The sequence below is a fragment of the Empidonax traillii genome, unplaced genomic scaffold (assembly GCF_003031625.1).
Source record: "Empidonax traillii isolate 1590-97213 ecotype Southwest subspecies unplaced genomic scaffold, ASM303162v1 scaffold20:size5563877, whole genome shotgun sequence".
NCBI classification, from domain to species: domain Eukaryota; kingdom Metazoa; phylum Chordata; class Aves; order Passeriformes; family Tyrannidae; genus Empidonax; species Empidonax traillii.
In genome coordinates, this window is record NW_020955213.1 from 2410430 (window position 1) to 2426370 (window position 15941).

General features: G+C 43.2%; 1 protein-coding gene across 7 annotated transcripts; it reads left to right on the forward strand.

Annotated features, from left to right (window-relative positions):
• The first annotated feature begins 3674 nt into the window (after positions 1-3674).
• Positions 3675-13499, forward strand: LOC114065059 (A-kinase anchor protein 17B). 7 transcript variants are annotated; one of them, XM_027898657.1, is made up of 5 exons: positions 3675-3731; positions 4998-5094; positions 8394-8630; positions 9479-10979; positions 11541-13499. In XM_027898657.1, the coding sequence occupies exons 3-5, from the start codon at positions 8541-8543 to the stop codon at positions 11675-11677; spliced, it is 1728 nt and encodes a 575-aa protein (XP_027754458.1). In that variant the 5' UTR covers positions 3675-3731; positions 4998-5094; positions 8394-8540; the 3' UTR covers positions 11678-13499. The 7 variants fall into 7 exon arrangements, 5 of the variants coding, with proteins under 5 accessions (XP_027754458.1, XP_027754466.1, XP_027754473.1 ...); XR_003572868.1 differs by lacking the exons at positions 3675-3731; positions 4998-5094 and adding an exon at positions 6388-6574 and having other exon boundaries at positions 9479-9670; positions 10815-10979; XM_027898681.1 differs by lacking the exons at positions 3675-3731; positions 4998-5094 and adding an exon at positions 6393-6574 and having other exon boundaries at positions 9479-10529; positions 10815-10979.
• The last annotated feature ends 2442 nt before the right edge of the window (positions 13500-15941 follow it).

Consider the following 15941-nt stretch of genomic DNA (forward strand, 5'->3'; position numbering starts at 1 on the left):
TGGTGTGAGATTCTCCGTTGTATAAAGAGACCTGATAAAAGAAAACCAATCTTTAAAAAAAATTAAAATAAAAGATTGATTTTCACCAGCAGAAAGGGGAAGTGTTCAAAGCCAGGTTGGATGGGGCTTTGAGCAACCTGGTCTAGTGGAAAGTGTCTCTGCCCATGACAGGAGGGTTGGAACTAGATGGTCTTTTAGACCCCTTTCAACCCAAGCCATTCTGTCCTATGATCTAAGATTACTAAAAATAAATACTTTAAATTGCACCTTATTTTCACCACTTCTGCCAGCCCAATCACGTTTATACTGTTTATATACTGCTTAGTTTCCTATATCTCAAAAGCTATCACTGGAAAAACCAATAGTGAATCCTCTGAGGGATTTTTGTTATTTATATAAAAATAGATTTTTATTACAGTTGTTGACTGAATTTCACAGAACAAACATTTTAAGCAATTGAGTAATTTGTGAGAACTATTCTGAACATAACTTTTCTTTACTAGAAGATTGCTGTGTATTTCTTTACCCTTTGTCTTACATAGTTGTAGTTAATAAAGAACAATGTACAGTCTTTAAAGTAGCTACTAGTTAATTCTTTAAACATTCCTACACTGACATCATCCTGCTTTATTACACATCTTTTAATCAATGACAACATAGAATCACAGAATTGTTAAGGTTGGGAAAGACCACCCTTATAATTTGCCCCAGATACCCTTACAGTGAAAACATCAAGTCCTGGATTGGGTTTGGTGGGGTTTTGTTGTTTGGGTGGTTTTTTTGTTTGGTTTGGGTTGGGTTTGGTGGGGTTTTTGTTTGGTTGCCTGAGTTTGTTTGGTTTTGGTTTTGTGACTGCAAATAGTTTGATCACTATCAGTGAGTTGCTTCAGCACGATACAGGGATGGCTGACATCAGAATCAGGCACAGCACTGAGATCTGTCACACGCTGGTTTTATTAGTAAAGGTGATGTTGGAGCGTGTTGTCATTTTCTAAATGAAACTCCTTTCTACTCTGACACTGTCTTCCTTGGGTGCCACGTCAGTACATAACAAGAATATGTTTAAAGTTTCCCGGAAATCTTCTGACATGAGGGAGGGAGAACGAAAAAAGCTATCAAAGAACCTACTTTTCTGCCCATGCCACCCCCACATATAAGGTAGAAAAGCTCTATATTTAGCCCTGCTCAGAGGCATTCAGTTGCCACTGCTTTCCAGGACATTTGCTGGAGATTCCTAGAGCACAACGTGTTTTCAGTCCATTCCTTCATTGGTGGTGGGAGGAGAGGCCACTCTAGCAAGCAGCTGGGTTGTCTGTATGCCTGATAGCAAAAATTAGCAGATTTGCCTCTGATAACCCAGGACGTCTGTGACTGAGCCAGAAATAGAACCTCACACTGTTACTCCTGTGACTTCATCACGAGCTGCCTCTCAGTACCACGAGCGACTCACAGTGTCAGCTGGACTCAATAACTGATCACATCAGTATCTAGGGAAAGAATATCTCAGCAGTGCACAAATTAGTTTCCCGAGTCAAACCCACAGTGACAGCCATCTGCATGAAGCAAGGCTGTATCACTTTTATTCATGAACTGAAACTGTGCAGGTTTCCTGCTGTCCTTTGGAACAGGTCTCAGTGTTCTATTTCAAAATGAAATACAACTCTGAGGTTTGATTTCTTCTATAGACTGTACAACCTAGAGGTAGGGACATATATAGTCTCAACAGGGGGAAAATTAGCTTAGCTTTTAAATTACTTGAGCAGTATATAAAATACAGACATAGCTCCTGGAATGACATTACCAAGCCATAAGCAGAACCAGAGCGAAGATTCTTCCTTCCACATACATAAACACACTTCATGTTCGAGTCTTCTTCCAACCATTTTCCTCCCCAGCCTAATCCTGAAGCTTCCAGAGAAGCTTGCCTATGTGCATTGATTTCCAGGTTTTAAAGCAAACCCATTTGAAATGTAGCTGGTTATGATGTTGCAATTTCTCTGCACTAAAGTTGATTCACTTCAAATCCACTTTAGCTAAATGACAATAAACCCAGAACAAACAAATGAGCTGGCTCTACACCAGTTTTCCCTGAACTGATTTTCAAAGATGTCATATGACTTGTTCAGGCAAGGGTTTCCTCTTTCCTTGCTATGTCCAGTTTTAAGAAGAAAGTTTTTCTAAGAGTAGAGCAAATCTAGGTAGGTAACAGATGGGATAAAGCCTAGAAGCTTGCGGGGTGCAGAGGGAGGTGTAACTCCTCTGCAAGAGGGAAAGATGGGACAATTATACTCCCAAGATCTCTTTCTAATGTTGTATCTTTTGCATACAATGAGATAACTAATCTTGGCTTAAAATTGTATCTGCAAAACAACTCTGTATTGTCTTGTTGCTCCTGTAAACATCAAACCTGCACCTGAAGCAAGGTGCTCAGTCTCCCATGTTCTTTGTAGTAATGATTTCCACCGTTTTATTGTACACTCTGTAAAATGGGATAATTTCTTTCATCCACTGTGTAAAAGTGAATCATCTTTTTATTAGTTTTGGCTTTGGCATGTTTAATTAATATGACAAGACACTTCTTCATAACATGAGAATGTTGCCAGAGTGATTTCCTTAACATCAGTTTGCCCTGTCTCCTTTCCCAGAGGAAATACAATTTACTGCTCATTCCCGGAGTAACTCTCCATACTGCTCCAGCACAGTGCTCAATCCCAGCAGGCAGGATATTCCACTATGGCAAATGACACTCTGCCTGCAGCCCAAGCCCTGTGTATCTCCTATGATCTTCACCCATCATATTTACAACTGCACTGCCCCAGGAGAAGAGATAAAGTGTCTAACACAAGGGATGAGAGATAAAAAAATACATTATGTTTTAGAGTCACATTTGGAAGATTGCAAGATACAAAAACAACACTGAAAAAAAAAAAGGGAGTATTTGAATGAATGGCTACCCTACTTTGAATTCCACTGGGCATCTTAAAGGCAGAACAGCCAAGGGCTGGGAAGCGCTGGTACCTCCAGCAGCACATGAATAATGTGCTGGCATCCTTTGGAGCCTTGGTACCGTGCTGAGACACCTGCACAGCGTTCCCACTGGGCATCTACGAGCCAGTGCTAAAACAGGGAAAGGCCAGACATAAACCCTGTAAGCTGTGGTGGATGAGCTACCTGTGTTGCAGGACAAAGGAAAACACCGTATCGTATCACAACCAGGCCTTCACACTGCCCGAGTGAGGCAGTTACCGAGGGGCAACCCTTTCTCTTTGGCATATTTTTAATACACTCTCCACACACGATGCCCACAGGCCGAGGATGCGGGGTCCAGGAGGGTGCAGCCGAGGCCGGGCGCGCAGGGGCAGCCCGGGGCTGTGCGAACCCTCAGGGGCAAAAAGCCGGGCAGAAGGGCAGCCCACCGGCACCACCCGGGATTTACCTCGCAAATCGTTCCTCAAAACTACCCGTGAAATCCCCGACCACCACAGGGCCGGGCCGCGCCCTTACGGGAGCCCGGTGACCGCAGGACAGCCCGGGGCGGGGCCGGGGCCGGCGGAGCAGCGGGAGGAGCAGCGGGAGGAGCAGCGGGAGGAGCAGCGGGAGGAGCAGCGGGAGGGGCGGGAGGGCCGGGCCGAGCCGCGCCCCAGGGGCGGGTCCCCCCGGCGCTGCCGCGGCCGCCGCGCTCCGCCCCGGGGTGGTGGCGCGAAGGGCCGGCGGTGCAGCGCGGCCGGAGGGTAAGGGAGGCCGGCCCTGAGGGAGCGGGACGCTGCCGGCGGAGGGCGCTCCGGGCCGGGCGGGCGGGGGGTGCGGTGCCCTGCTGGGCTGGGGAAGATGCCGCGGCCGCCGGGCGCTGGGGGCGGAGCGGGGCTGCCCGGAGCCTGCGGGCCCGCTGGGACGGGCCGGCTTGGCCTGGCCTCTCCTGCGGCCCCGGGCTCGGCCGGAGGAGCCCGGCCCGTGCGGAGGTGCCGGGCCCGGGGGTTGCCCGGCCCGGAGTGGCCCGGCCCGGCCCGTGGCTGCCGTAGCGCTCGGACCGGCCGGAGCTGGGCCCGCAGCTCTCCGGGGCTGGAGAGAGGGCAGATCCCCCCGGGTCGCCGTCTCTGGTGTTGCGGGGGTGGGCCGGGCTCCGCTGTGGCCGCTGCCGACCCGCCAGAGCTCCGGGCACCGCGGCCTCCGGCGGCCCTCGGGCCGGGGCTGGCGGGCGCTTTGCTGTATCCCTACCTCGGGCAGGCAGGATGGGGCACGGCGGTGCTGGGAGCGTTCGCTTCGAAACGTCCCTTTTATTGAGATGTTTGTGCGAGCAGTCATGCATCTGGTTATCTCTCCTTTTCACTTAATTTTGCACAGAGCTAGGTGGATAAACTGCTCTCATCTGTTAAAAATCCGCTTAAACCTCTTGTTTAAACTTCTGCATGTGACTGTCTCCTGGTAGACATTTGTCATAGAATGACTAAGGTTGGAGAGGACCTCTAAGCTCGTGGAGTCCACCTGGGAACACCACCATGTTTACCGCTAAACCATGTCCCCAAGTGCCACAACCACGCATCTTTTGAGCACTTCCAGCGGTGGTGATTCCAGCCTCTTCCAATGCCTCATCAGCCTTTCAGTGCAGAAATTTTTCTTAGTATCGAATCTAAACCTCCCCTGATGCAACCTGAGACAATTTCATCTTGTCCTGTCATATGTTACCTGGGAAAAGATACTGACCCCCAGGCTACAATCTCCATTCAGGTGGTTGTAGAGAGTCCTAAGGACCTCCCTGAGCCTCCTTTTCTTCAGGCCAAACAACTGCAGCTTTGTTCCCTGTGTGGTTAACTCTCTGCTGCTTTGTATCAACTTATATACTTGCCACATTGCATTTGCTGGTAGGTGCTCTTGCATACCCACCTCTGCAGAATTAGGATATTTCCTCTCGGGCTTTGGGACTGCTCTGGGCTTGAAGGCAGGGAAACCAGTTGTCTGAAAAGTAACCTGGCAAAATATTTTATTTTTGTTTCTTCAAGATAACCCTCTTTCCTGACTTAGTAGATGGTATGGTCTCTGAAACTGTTGTGATGGCCCAGGGCCTGGCATGAGTGACCAGCTGGGAAACTGGGGATGGTAAGAGCTGTTTGAGTTAGCAGTACCGTGAGCAAATATGAGGGGCACCTTTGGATCAAAGTATTCCCACTACTTGCATGTTGCTCATGTGGACTGTAGGAGTGTTTCAGGTCAGATATTGCCAGGTTGTTAATGTTTCCCTAGAGTGTAATTTTGTTTAAAGTATGAACTTAGGTAACACATATTAGGGTGTTGTAAGATAAGGGCAGCCTGCAGTTACCATAATAAACCCTAGTGCAAGGGCAGATGTATTCCAAATATTATAACAGAATAGTTAAAAGAAAATAATAATAATTTGGTAAAGAGGTGGAATGTCATCTTCCTTGTGATTTATTCATTTGGAACAGTTAAAGCCTAAGATAACAGCTTATTGATATGTCAGGGTTGATTCCAAAAGGCCATGCTGCTGAACGGCAATTCAGCAGATCAGGCAGTAGATAATTCTGTGCTTTGTACACAGTTGCATGATGAGAAATACATTTCTGGTGCTTGAAGATCACCTGGCTGCGAAGAAGAACAAGGGTAACTGTGCACTGTCAAACCACTATAGCTTGCTGAGCTCTGTGAAGAGAGTTTTGGGCTTACTTTTAGGTGATTTATTACAGCAGTAGCAACATGGTTGCAGCCATGGTGGTGTAAGGATATAAATGAAGGAAGATCTGCAAGGGTAGGATAATACCAGTTGGTTTAATAGGAGATGTACTTGCAAAACAGAACGAGATTTTGGGTACAGCAACTGCTCTTCAGGCTTGACTTTCATATCTCTACAGGTTGCAACAGCAGTGTCCTGGATGCTTTAACCTGCTGCACCACAAATCTTAGTGTGATGGAAGAAGCGTAGTTGGTATTGCACTTTAGCTTTAGGAATCTCTTCATCTTAATGCGTAGTGGGAAGAAACGATTCTAGAGATTACTGACTGCTTCAGTTTTGTAGTAAGTACTTTGGGTGTATCTACTTTGCTTATATGAGATACTGAAGGTGTGTCTATATACATGTTCTCCTGTATGCAGAGATTAATCCTGAGAGATTCAGCCTTGCCTGACAAACTTGTGGTTGATTGAGTGCATTTGGCAGCAGTTCCCTAAGAGGAGCAGTTCAGTCCTGCAGTCTGTGCTGTAGCTGCTGCTTCCAGAGATTCCTGGTTGTTTTAATTTAATTTTAATTACACTAACTTTTCCTCAGTACATTTGTGGGAGATGTTCTGGTATGTCAGGGTACAGAGAGACATTCTCATGAGTGTAGTGGTGCTTTGGGAGTTTCCTGGGGTCTTGTATTTGCTCAGCATGTTGTCTGTGTTTGTAAAAATACACAGCAAACTGGACTGCTAAGTCTGATTCTGCTTCTTCTGTGACAGGTGACTTTTGATACAACCAGGCATTTTAGTGAAGGAGCCATAAGACAGAGAAGCCTGAAAAGACTAAAGCTGCAAGAACAGGAGCACATTCGAAAAAGGGGGAAAAAAAGAGAGGGGGTTGAAAGGTGAGAGTATATTTTTAGAGAATGTCCCATTTTCTTGAGATTTGTTACACTGCCTCATACCGAGTAAAATAGAGGAAGAGCAGATATGTGAAAATCCAGGCTTTGAGGAAACAGGAGTTGGAGAACTTAAAACACTACTATGTATGTGTCAGTTGTTAATTTATGTCAGAAAGTAAAACATCTTGATAATTCTGTGTAAGGCATCTGATGCAGGGGTCTGGATTATGAGAAAGGTGGGACTGGAGTCATTCCAAGGTTCCTTTCAGATGGGATTATTCTATGACTCTATGGACCTAGAGTGAAATCAGAGAGCTCTCTCTCTCAAATTGATCTGAGGCTTGATTGCTTAAGATTTCTGCACATGGACTTTTTGTATTGCTCCATGCTGCAACATCATAAATAATGTCTTTAAGCCCTTAAATAAAATTAAGTGACATGCGTTTCTAGGTGCCTCCCAATGACTGGAAGGTCCAAAGCTAGAAATTAATACTTTTCTGTCTTTACCCATTTTTACATGTTATTTTTCCATCGTTGATATCTTTAGGGCAGTGTTCTTAAATTTTGTATATGAGTAATAGTAGCATATTGAAGTTTTGATTCTCTAGATAATGTGCTTGGATGGCATCCTAAACTGTCATTAGTAATTAATCATGTTATATACCTTCATGTCTTAAAAAACCCCAACACTCAGAATGCAGAGCATAGTGGCATGCAGTGGAAGCATAGCATGCTAGGTCTCTAAAAGGTTTAGTTGTTATTTCTTCCTTATTCAAGTGCTTCTTTAAAAACTATTTTTAAACACTTATTATTTGTATGAACACTGTTCCTTGAATTTTATGGAGCTTTTCGTGATGTGTCATGTTGATTATTTATTTGGTAGATCTACTTTGTGCAGGGCAAGGTTCCCAAAAAGCAGTGGCAGCCTGTTGTGGTTTAACCCCAGCTGGTAATTATACCCTACAACAGCTGCTGCCTCCCTCCCACTCCCTGGTGGGATGGGGGGAAGAATCAGAAGAGTGAAAGTGAGAAAAACTCATGGGTTGAGATCAAGACAGTTTAATAGGTAAAGTAAAGGTCATGTGCACAAGAAAAGCAAAACAAGGAATTCATTGCCCACTTCCAAAGGGCAGGCAGGTGTTCAGCATCCCCAGGACAGCAGGGCTTTGTCATGAGTAATGGTGGCTTGGGAAGACAAACACTCCAAACGTCCCCCCTTCCTCCTTCTCCCCCAGTTTTATTGCTGAGCATGAGGCCATATGGTCTGGGATATCCCTTGGGTCAGCTGGGATCAGCTGTCCCAGCTCTGTCCCCTCCCAGCTCCTTTTGCCCTCCCAGCCTCCTCTCTGGTGGGGTGGGGTGAGGAGCAGAGAAGGCCTTGGCTCTGGGTAAGCTCTGCTCAGCAGTAACCCCCGCATTACTCTGGTAATACCTCTTAAATGGGACCCTCCTGCTAATCTGTAGGGGAGATTTGTTAATCTAAGAATTAGATCCAAATGATTAGTCTCTAGTTGTGTCCTTGGAGACAAAGAATCATGTGATGCTGTTGTCTTGGCAGTGCTTATAAAGAAAACATTAGAATACAAACAATTTGAAGAAACAAAGAACTTTCTAACTGTGGGCATCAGTTGTGTGTGTGTAATTTTTATGCCATGTTTTTTTAAACATGTTATTTTAACAAACAAGATTCCTTGTTAGCCACATGAGATTCTTGGCAACTGGTTGCTTATAATTAGCACTTCAAAGACTTATATCCAATTCTCCAGGACTCAAACTGTAAAACAAGTGTCATCTAAATTGTCCCATATTGATAATTACCTAGAAAAAGTCGTGGTGATGAAAAGAAGTTCAAGAGAGAAAAAAGAAAGCTAAGCTCGAGAGGAGAGAAGAGAGGCAGATAGATGGAGATGAGAAACATCCCCCAAAGCAGCAGAAGGTACCAGCTGAAGAACAGCAGTGGCCAGAGAATATGCCTGAATGGGAAGAAAGGAAATCCCTGCTAGCTCAGAGAAGAGTGGAGTCTATCAGACTGCTTACAGTGCTGTTAAATCGTGTGAAAGTAAGACTATTTTAAAACATATTTTAAATGTTGAAGGATATTTACTAGAGCTTGAATAATTCACTAGACATTTGATGTCTTGATGCTATTGAGAAAAATTCCTTGGGGCTGACCAAACAGTGAGAAGGCCTGAGTTCTGTGTCTTGTGACAATCTCTTCTCAGTCTTTCCCTGAGAGCAAATGTAGTGCATTTGCAGCCAGAAACTTTGCTTTTGGTACTTTCTCGAGGCATTTTCATTACTGAATAAAAAATAGGGGTGGAAGGGCTGTATCAGCTCTATTAGACTTGATCCAGCATTGCAAGGAAGCAGTTTTGGGGTGGGGACTCTGCTTGTTTTGGTCTCAGGTCTACAAGTGACTGAATTAAATTGGCACAGATTATGCCAGTTGCATTTCTAATAGCCTCTCTTTCTGGGGGGCCAACACTAATCTATCAAGTTTATTTCAGTTTGATTCAGCTAATGTCTTGAAAAAGGGAGTAGAGGAGCAAGAAAAATTTTAGTGTTTTGCACACAGATTAATGTTTGGAGGTTTAGTTTAGTGCTTTGGGCTAAAAAGAAGAATTTAAATGAAAACGGGTTTTAGTTTTTCTGGGGCTTCGATTTCTAACATGACTTTGTCTTTGCTATTTGTTCAAAAAGATTAGCTTACAAGCTTTTAACAAGTGTATGTTTTCCCCAGTCCTAGATGTAAAAAGATTTCTAGAGGTCTATAATGCACTATGAGTTGAAGTCAGAGGCTACCCTTGCCATTCTGCATGAATTTTAGGGCCCCGTGATATCTGACATTGGCCTTCTTAGTTATGAAGGTAACGTGTTAAATGAACTTCTGTTCTCTTGGTTTCACAGTTGGCAAGTCAAAAAGTGGATCCTTCGTTGGGCATAAGGAAGGACAGTTCTTTTTCTGAAACAGCATTAAAAGGCATACACCAGGAACTGATTAACTCCCACTATCACACGCACAAAGAGCTGAAACATGAGGAAGAGTTTAAGTGCCTGTTAACCCGAAAAGGTGGTGGTTTGTGTAGTGAGGAGGGAGATGTGCGTAATTTCCATGCAACTGCTTGTCACATAGTCAGGACGGTGTTAAATGAGCCCTCTCCAGCGCCGGGCTCTGAGGGGCTGCCTGGCAGAGACCTGTGCGACTCCTCTGGCTGTGGATCTTTGCTGATTACGGTCACCCCAGACGGCAGGGTCATCGAACCTCTCGGTGGAAGGGACCACCCAGCGCTGAATGCAGCTCACACACAGGCAGTGGCTGAGGAAGATGATTGCAAAAAGCGAAAGGTTTATGAGACTGATGAATTCATCCATTATTTACTGAACTACTATCAGACACCACATTATGCACGTGTCTACCTAGAGCCAAAAAACACGGCGAGCGAGTCCTGGTGGAAGAGAGTGGTGGTTGGTGACAGTGGTGGTTTTGACATCAGCTTGAGTAACAAACATGGGCAGCACCTCAGAGGAGTGAGTCCTGCACAAAACCTCTACAAAACAAATTGTAGTAGTAATTATAGACTGGTGATCACTGTTGGGGAACTTGAATCAACAGACAAAGTGTCAGACAACAAAGCCCATGGTGGCAAGCTTGCAAAAAAGTTTCAAGTGCAGAGGAATGACTCACTCACTGTTGATAACTTACCACATGCTGTTCTGAATCATTCTTTGGAGTGCACTGCTGTTTCTTGTGATAAGGAATTCAAACAAGAAGATGGTCGAGATGAAGGCGCTGTACCATATGAAACATGTAGATCTGCTTTCAGATTAAAGGATTTGTTGGAAGAGATCAGTGACTCCGAGTACTTTAGAGAGCCATGTGGTGGCTCAATGAAGAGAGCAGAAAAAAGGTGTGAAGAAATTCACAGCAATTGTAACAGAGGGTGCTTGCCTGCAAGAGGTGGGGAAAGAAAATTGCTGGTTTACCATAAAAATGTAGCTCTGGAAGGTCAAGAGAAGGAAACCAACAAATGTAACTCCTGTTCTAATTCTGTCCATGAGGGCTTGGCAAGGCAGTGGGAACAGAAGCTTAAAAAGTCATGCAAGAGGTCTAGTAGTAAATTAAGATATGAAGGACAGAAAAGTGAGAGACAATCCACAGATGAGGAGAGAAATGCTCATAAAATGAAGAAAAAGCGAAAAAAGCTTTCTCCTAATTTTTTATCTGATGAATGTGGCTTTTCAGAGACAGACAGTTGCATGCAGCTGGAATCACTCAGAAAGATACAGAGAAAATGTAAGAAAATGTTCCACAAAAAAGTGAAATTCAAGACACTTCACACTGCCATAGCAGCACCAGATGTTACCCCTCATGATGGCTCACCCCTTCAGGAGACCCTCCAGAGGAGAGGTGAGAAAGAGGGACACCACAACTAAGGGAACTGAATTTGATAGACTCTGCAGGTGAGGTCGCCACAGTTCTTACAGTGATGAATGGTGTTTTAAAAAAGAGTTTTCAAAATTATAACTGTGGCATAAAGAAACAGTGCAGCTTCTCTGCAATTACAGATTTCTTCAGTTTAGCTCAGAAACAGTACACACAGCTGCAGCTGAAGAGTAGTATTCATCTACTTAATTGGGTAGCAAAGTATCTGGCAGGGGAGTTTGCAGATGGGTGCTTATTCTGTTAAAACAACATCCATGTGCACAACATGCTTTAGACAAATAAAACATTGGTATGCACTTAATATGTGGCACAGCTGTGTGGGAAGTACTGTCAGAGGTGAGTGAATTTCTGTGTAGGTAATCATCTGATCTTCATACAGGATTGCTACTGACAGTTGTTACAGCCCTTTCACAATTTACTGTGCTTTCAGCTGGTTGGTGGATACTTTACAGTCACCTCCCCAGATCCTTTTCCCTTCCTGCCTGCTTGACAAACTCATTTCACGTAACTTTTTCTCATCTACAGGAGATGAGAGGAAACTAATGCTGAGAAGAGAGATGGATGCAGATGTCAGAGGATGCCCTCTATTTCCTCTTGAGATAATTCAGACAAACCCTTGCTCAGATACTTTCTGTGGAACAGAACCCAGAAGAGGATGCTGAACACCTATGATATAATAGTTCTGAATTTTTTGTGCAGAAGTGGGAGAAGAAAGGCCTTTGATCATTAAAAGGTATCTGAAATACTGGTTTGGGTTTTTTTTTGCTTAGGAATTCCTTTGGTTAGAATATCTAACTGGTGCAGTGAGCCACAAAAGCAGAATCTGTGTTTGCCTTTTGGATAACAGAGGACCAAAACTTTCCCCAGGGCCAGACAAACTTTCATGGAACAGCTGCTAAGAATTTGAAAGGACGTGGATTGAGATCTTGGAGTGTTACACTTTGATTAAATGTAGGGAATCATGTAAATATCAAAATCGCAGTATTTAGTAATAATGAGTCATTGGAAAAAACCGTACTTGTCAATCCTAGAGCAAGCATATGAAGTGCCTCCTCAATCAGATTGTTCTAATGATGGGGCTGAAAGGTGTGGGGGACATATATACTCAATTGTGTGAAGTAATAGATTTCCAGTATGAAAAAAGTCCCATCTTCTATAAAACCCACACTGGGAAAATCCTTATTTTCTATTCACAATTCTAGAGGTGTTTCTGAAAACTTGCTGGTTTTTGGGAGGAAGGATTTCACTGAACTTGTGCTCCATGTAGTGATCCCAGGAATCTGAACGGTCGTCTAAGCAAAGCTCTGAGTGTTCGATAATGAAAGGGCAATGCTTCTCAGCCTGCTGACAGTCCCCTGTAAATGCAGGTTGACAGTTTGTTCACAAAATTTTGAAGGCACATGTGGTGAGGTAGCTATTTAGTACGAGTTTGCTTACAAATAATTTCCAGAGGAATTGTGAAATGTTGTCGGACTTGTGCTGCATGTAGGTAAAAATGTGAAAACGCTGTCTAGGAGCTTGAGTTATATCCATATTTATTCAGCTGGCTATATCTACAAGACAGCCACAATTGCTTTTGGACAAAGTTCCTTAGCAAGATATAGAGGACCAGCTCAAAGTTCAATACGCTGATTATTGCAGCTTTCATTTTATTATGCTTTATTTATTACATGTCAGTAGATTAAGTTAATGTGAAAACGTTGCCTTCATTACATAGAATCTTACCCATGTTTGTAACTTCTGCTCTAATAAATAGTAATAAAAAAGAATAATTGTAATTGTTTGTGGTAGATAGATTTTCCTCCAGTGTTCAATACTGGTGATTCCTGCAGGCTTCTAAGCCAGGTTTTATTAGTCTTCTCTGTTCATATGTTCAGATGTTGAGTGCCTTTTCAGGGTCATGAATGACAAATGGTTGCTACTCAAAGTAGTGTTAATCTAAAGATCTAAAAAGATCTTATTTTCTTGACAGAAATATTTTCTGACTGTTTTGGAGAACATTTATGCCCCTCTTAAGTCTCCTTTTTAGTATTTTATACAGTTCTAATGAAGATCAACTGTTGTACTTGTTGACTGTGTAAAATGTTTTCAGTTGCACTGATGTGACATACCAAGGGTGTTTTTTCTCTATGCAATATTTGCAGATTAAAGATGACAAAACTTCCCCCTCTGTCAATCTATAGACAGTTCTGTGTCCATGAGTACCCATTTCCCATGAGACAGGCCTTTCGATTAAAGGTGAGGAAGTTATTTCTTTTTGTTAATCTGGGGGAGAAGGAACAAAGGATTTCCTTCAGTGTAAATTTCCAGTGTTTTATCAACGTGCTGTCACAATATTCAATAACAAATAAACACTCCAGTTCTGCAATTGCTTCTTGCACCTATATTGATTTAAATGGATAAAGCAAATCCTCTGTCTACAAGACCTCATTCTGTGTAAAACTTACTTGTTAGTAAATAAAATATGCATGCACTTTAAATTGAGACACCATTGTAATCTTCATACCGAAACAGAACCTTTGTGATTCCTATTTGTTTATTGGTGACATTATTTAGAACCTGTTTTCAGTGTTTTAATATTAACTCATTACTTTTCACAAGATTATGGAATGGTTTGGATTGGGACCTTAAAGACCATCGTGTTCCAACCCTCTGCCATGGGCAGGGACACCTTCCACTAGACCAGGTGCTCCAAGGCCCGTCCAACCTGGCCTTGGACACTTCCAGGGATGGGCAGCCACAGTTTCTCTGGGCAACCCATGCCAGGGCCTCACCACCCTCTCAGAATATTTTGGCAATTAGAACAATTATTAGGTTAAAATATACATTCAAGGCAGCATTTATATAGTTCAACAGTGGAAATGCAGAACACCTTTCAGTTCAAGCCTGGTGTGTGCTGTTGTGCCCACCTGGTGTTTGGGGGGGCTGGGTTCTTTTTATGGAAACATTTTACTCTGACAGACACCTATGAATTAGGGCCCTGAGACTGCAGACCTTGCAATCAAATCTGACTTTTTGTACAGAACTAATGCAAATGCCTCTTCATAGAGCTGGTAAGAACTGAAGTCCTCTCAGGGAAGTTGGTTGAACAAGGCTTTGTTACTGAAAATACGTGACCTGTGGGTTGTACCTTGTACTGAATACTGAAGTCAGAATCCTAAAGGCTGGTTTTAAAGCAGAAATACACAAAGCCCATTATTACATCAGTCCATCTGCTTGAAATACAATACAGCAATTATGACATAAAGCCCTTTCTTCTTAATCCAGGGGTTCCAGGCAATGCATAGAAATGCCTCACCTTTTGTAAAGTCCCTTACATAACTCTCAACAGAAGCATTTGTTACTGAACTTTTGTTTAGCTGAAACAGCAGGAATTAAGAGCTAATAGTGGTGATTAAGAGCAGGCAGAGTCCAGATAAAAGAATATCTGAATTTTACAAAGCAGCTGACAGTATGACAGAACTGGTTGGAAATGAGATGCTGTTCATTTGTTTTGATTTGTCCTGGAGCTCCTTGAGTATTCCTTTATGACACTCCTAACAGGTGTTGGACACTTCAGATGAGGGAGACTGGTGACAGTCTCTGCACTTAGTGTGTCATCATGTCCTACCTGGTTAATGGACAGCCTGATAAGCTGCCTGGCGTGGTTCTTTTTGTATAGTCATTGCTGCCAGTCACTCTTGAAGGGAGGGATCAAGTTGCAAGACCTGGTCAAGTCTTTTGCAACAGCAAAGCATATTGTACAACATGAACATGTTGTCTATTTAATATTCTGCTAAAGTTATGCTACACAGAACTGCATTTACTGGCATTTGATTAGAACATACACTCATCTGTGTTGGATAAACTAAGACATTGGAGAAAGACATTAGAGGAGGGTTAGGTGTCACATGTGGTTGCAGTTAATAAAAACAAACACCACCATTATGCAAGAGTATTTTATTTTCTGCTTTAAACAAATAAAAACACATTTCCAATTTGAGGTAAACCATTAGTAGTAGTTTGCAAAGAGTATAAATGTCTCTAAAAATAAAACAGCAACACAAAGGTCATGACAAGATCTATGTTTGTCTCTAGACCTTCATTAAGTAGTTCATACAGTACCACTTTATTCATGCTGTCAAACAATCGTGTTCTTCATTGGAAGGCCCAGTGCAACCAATAGAAAATGTCTGGACTGAGGGAAAGTCACTTGTTCTCACCACAGATGGTATCAGACACTTTTACCGTGTTGTGTCAATTTGTTTATGAAAGCTGCTGTTGTGCAATGCACTCTATTCTGAACACTTCTGCCTAGTTTACACCTTCCCACTCAGGACTCAGTTCATCATTTTGGTCGTGCTGCCAAATTGAAATGACCAGACAGCCAAGCCAGAGGAATGAAATAGAGGGAACTATACCAGACAGGCACCCTGGGATATATTCTGCACCAGCAGAATCACCTGAACACAAAAAACATTCACAGGTGATCAGCAAATCATTATTGATCTTGGAATTTATGAGAAAGTTTCACAGAAGTATTTTGGATGATGATGGAGCACATTTACATTTTTCCGTGGTCAGATTCATTTACCCAGCCTCTTTGGTAGGAGGCAGGTCACACAGTAATTAAGCATAGATGTGAGCCAAGAGAGCAAGTAAGTAAAAAGCAACTCAAAGGTCACATCCCCCGGTATACCACTGCTGGTTATCAATGAGATTGTGCCATTTCTTCCAATGGCAAAGTTCCAAAGTGACAGGGGCCTCAGCACAGAATCGCTTACACCATGTTATTTTATTGTGTACAGGAAACTTGTGTGAGTTACATTGACCAGCAACATTTTTCTGCTAGTTAAAGCTGCATGTACAAGAGCACTTGTTAATTATGCCATACGAGCAACTTTTGTGGGTTTTTTTAAGCATAGGAATCAAGAGCAGATGATCTTC

Bases quoted from the DNA above. Each gene is read 5' to 3' on its own strand.
- LOC114065059 (XM_027898657.1), top strand. From the start codon at position 8,541: ATGCCTGAATGGGAAGAAAGGAAATCCCTGCTAGCTCAGAGAAGAGTG. The intron at 8,631-9,478 runs GTAAGACTATTT...TTGGTTTCACAG, and splicing joins TGCTGTTAAATCGTGTGAAA to TTGGCAAGTCAAAAAGTGGA. The intron at 10,980-11,540 runs GTGAGAAAGAGG...TCTCATCTACAG, and splicing joins GGAGACCCTCCAGAGGAGAG to GAGATGAGAGGAAACTAATG.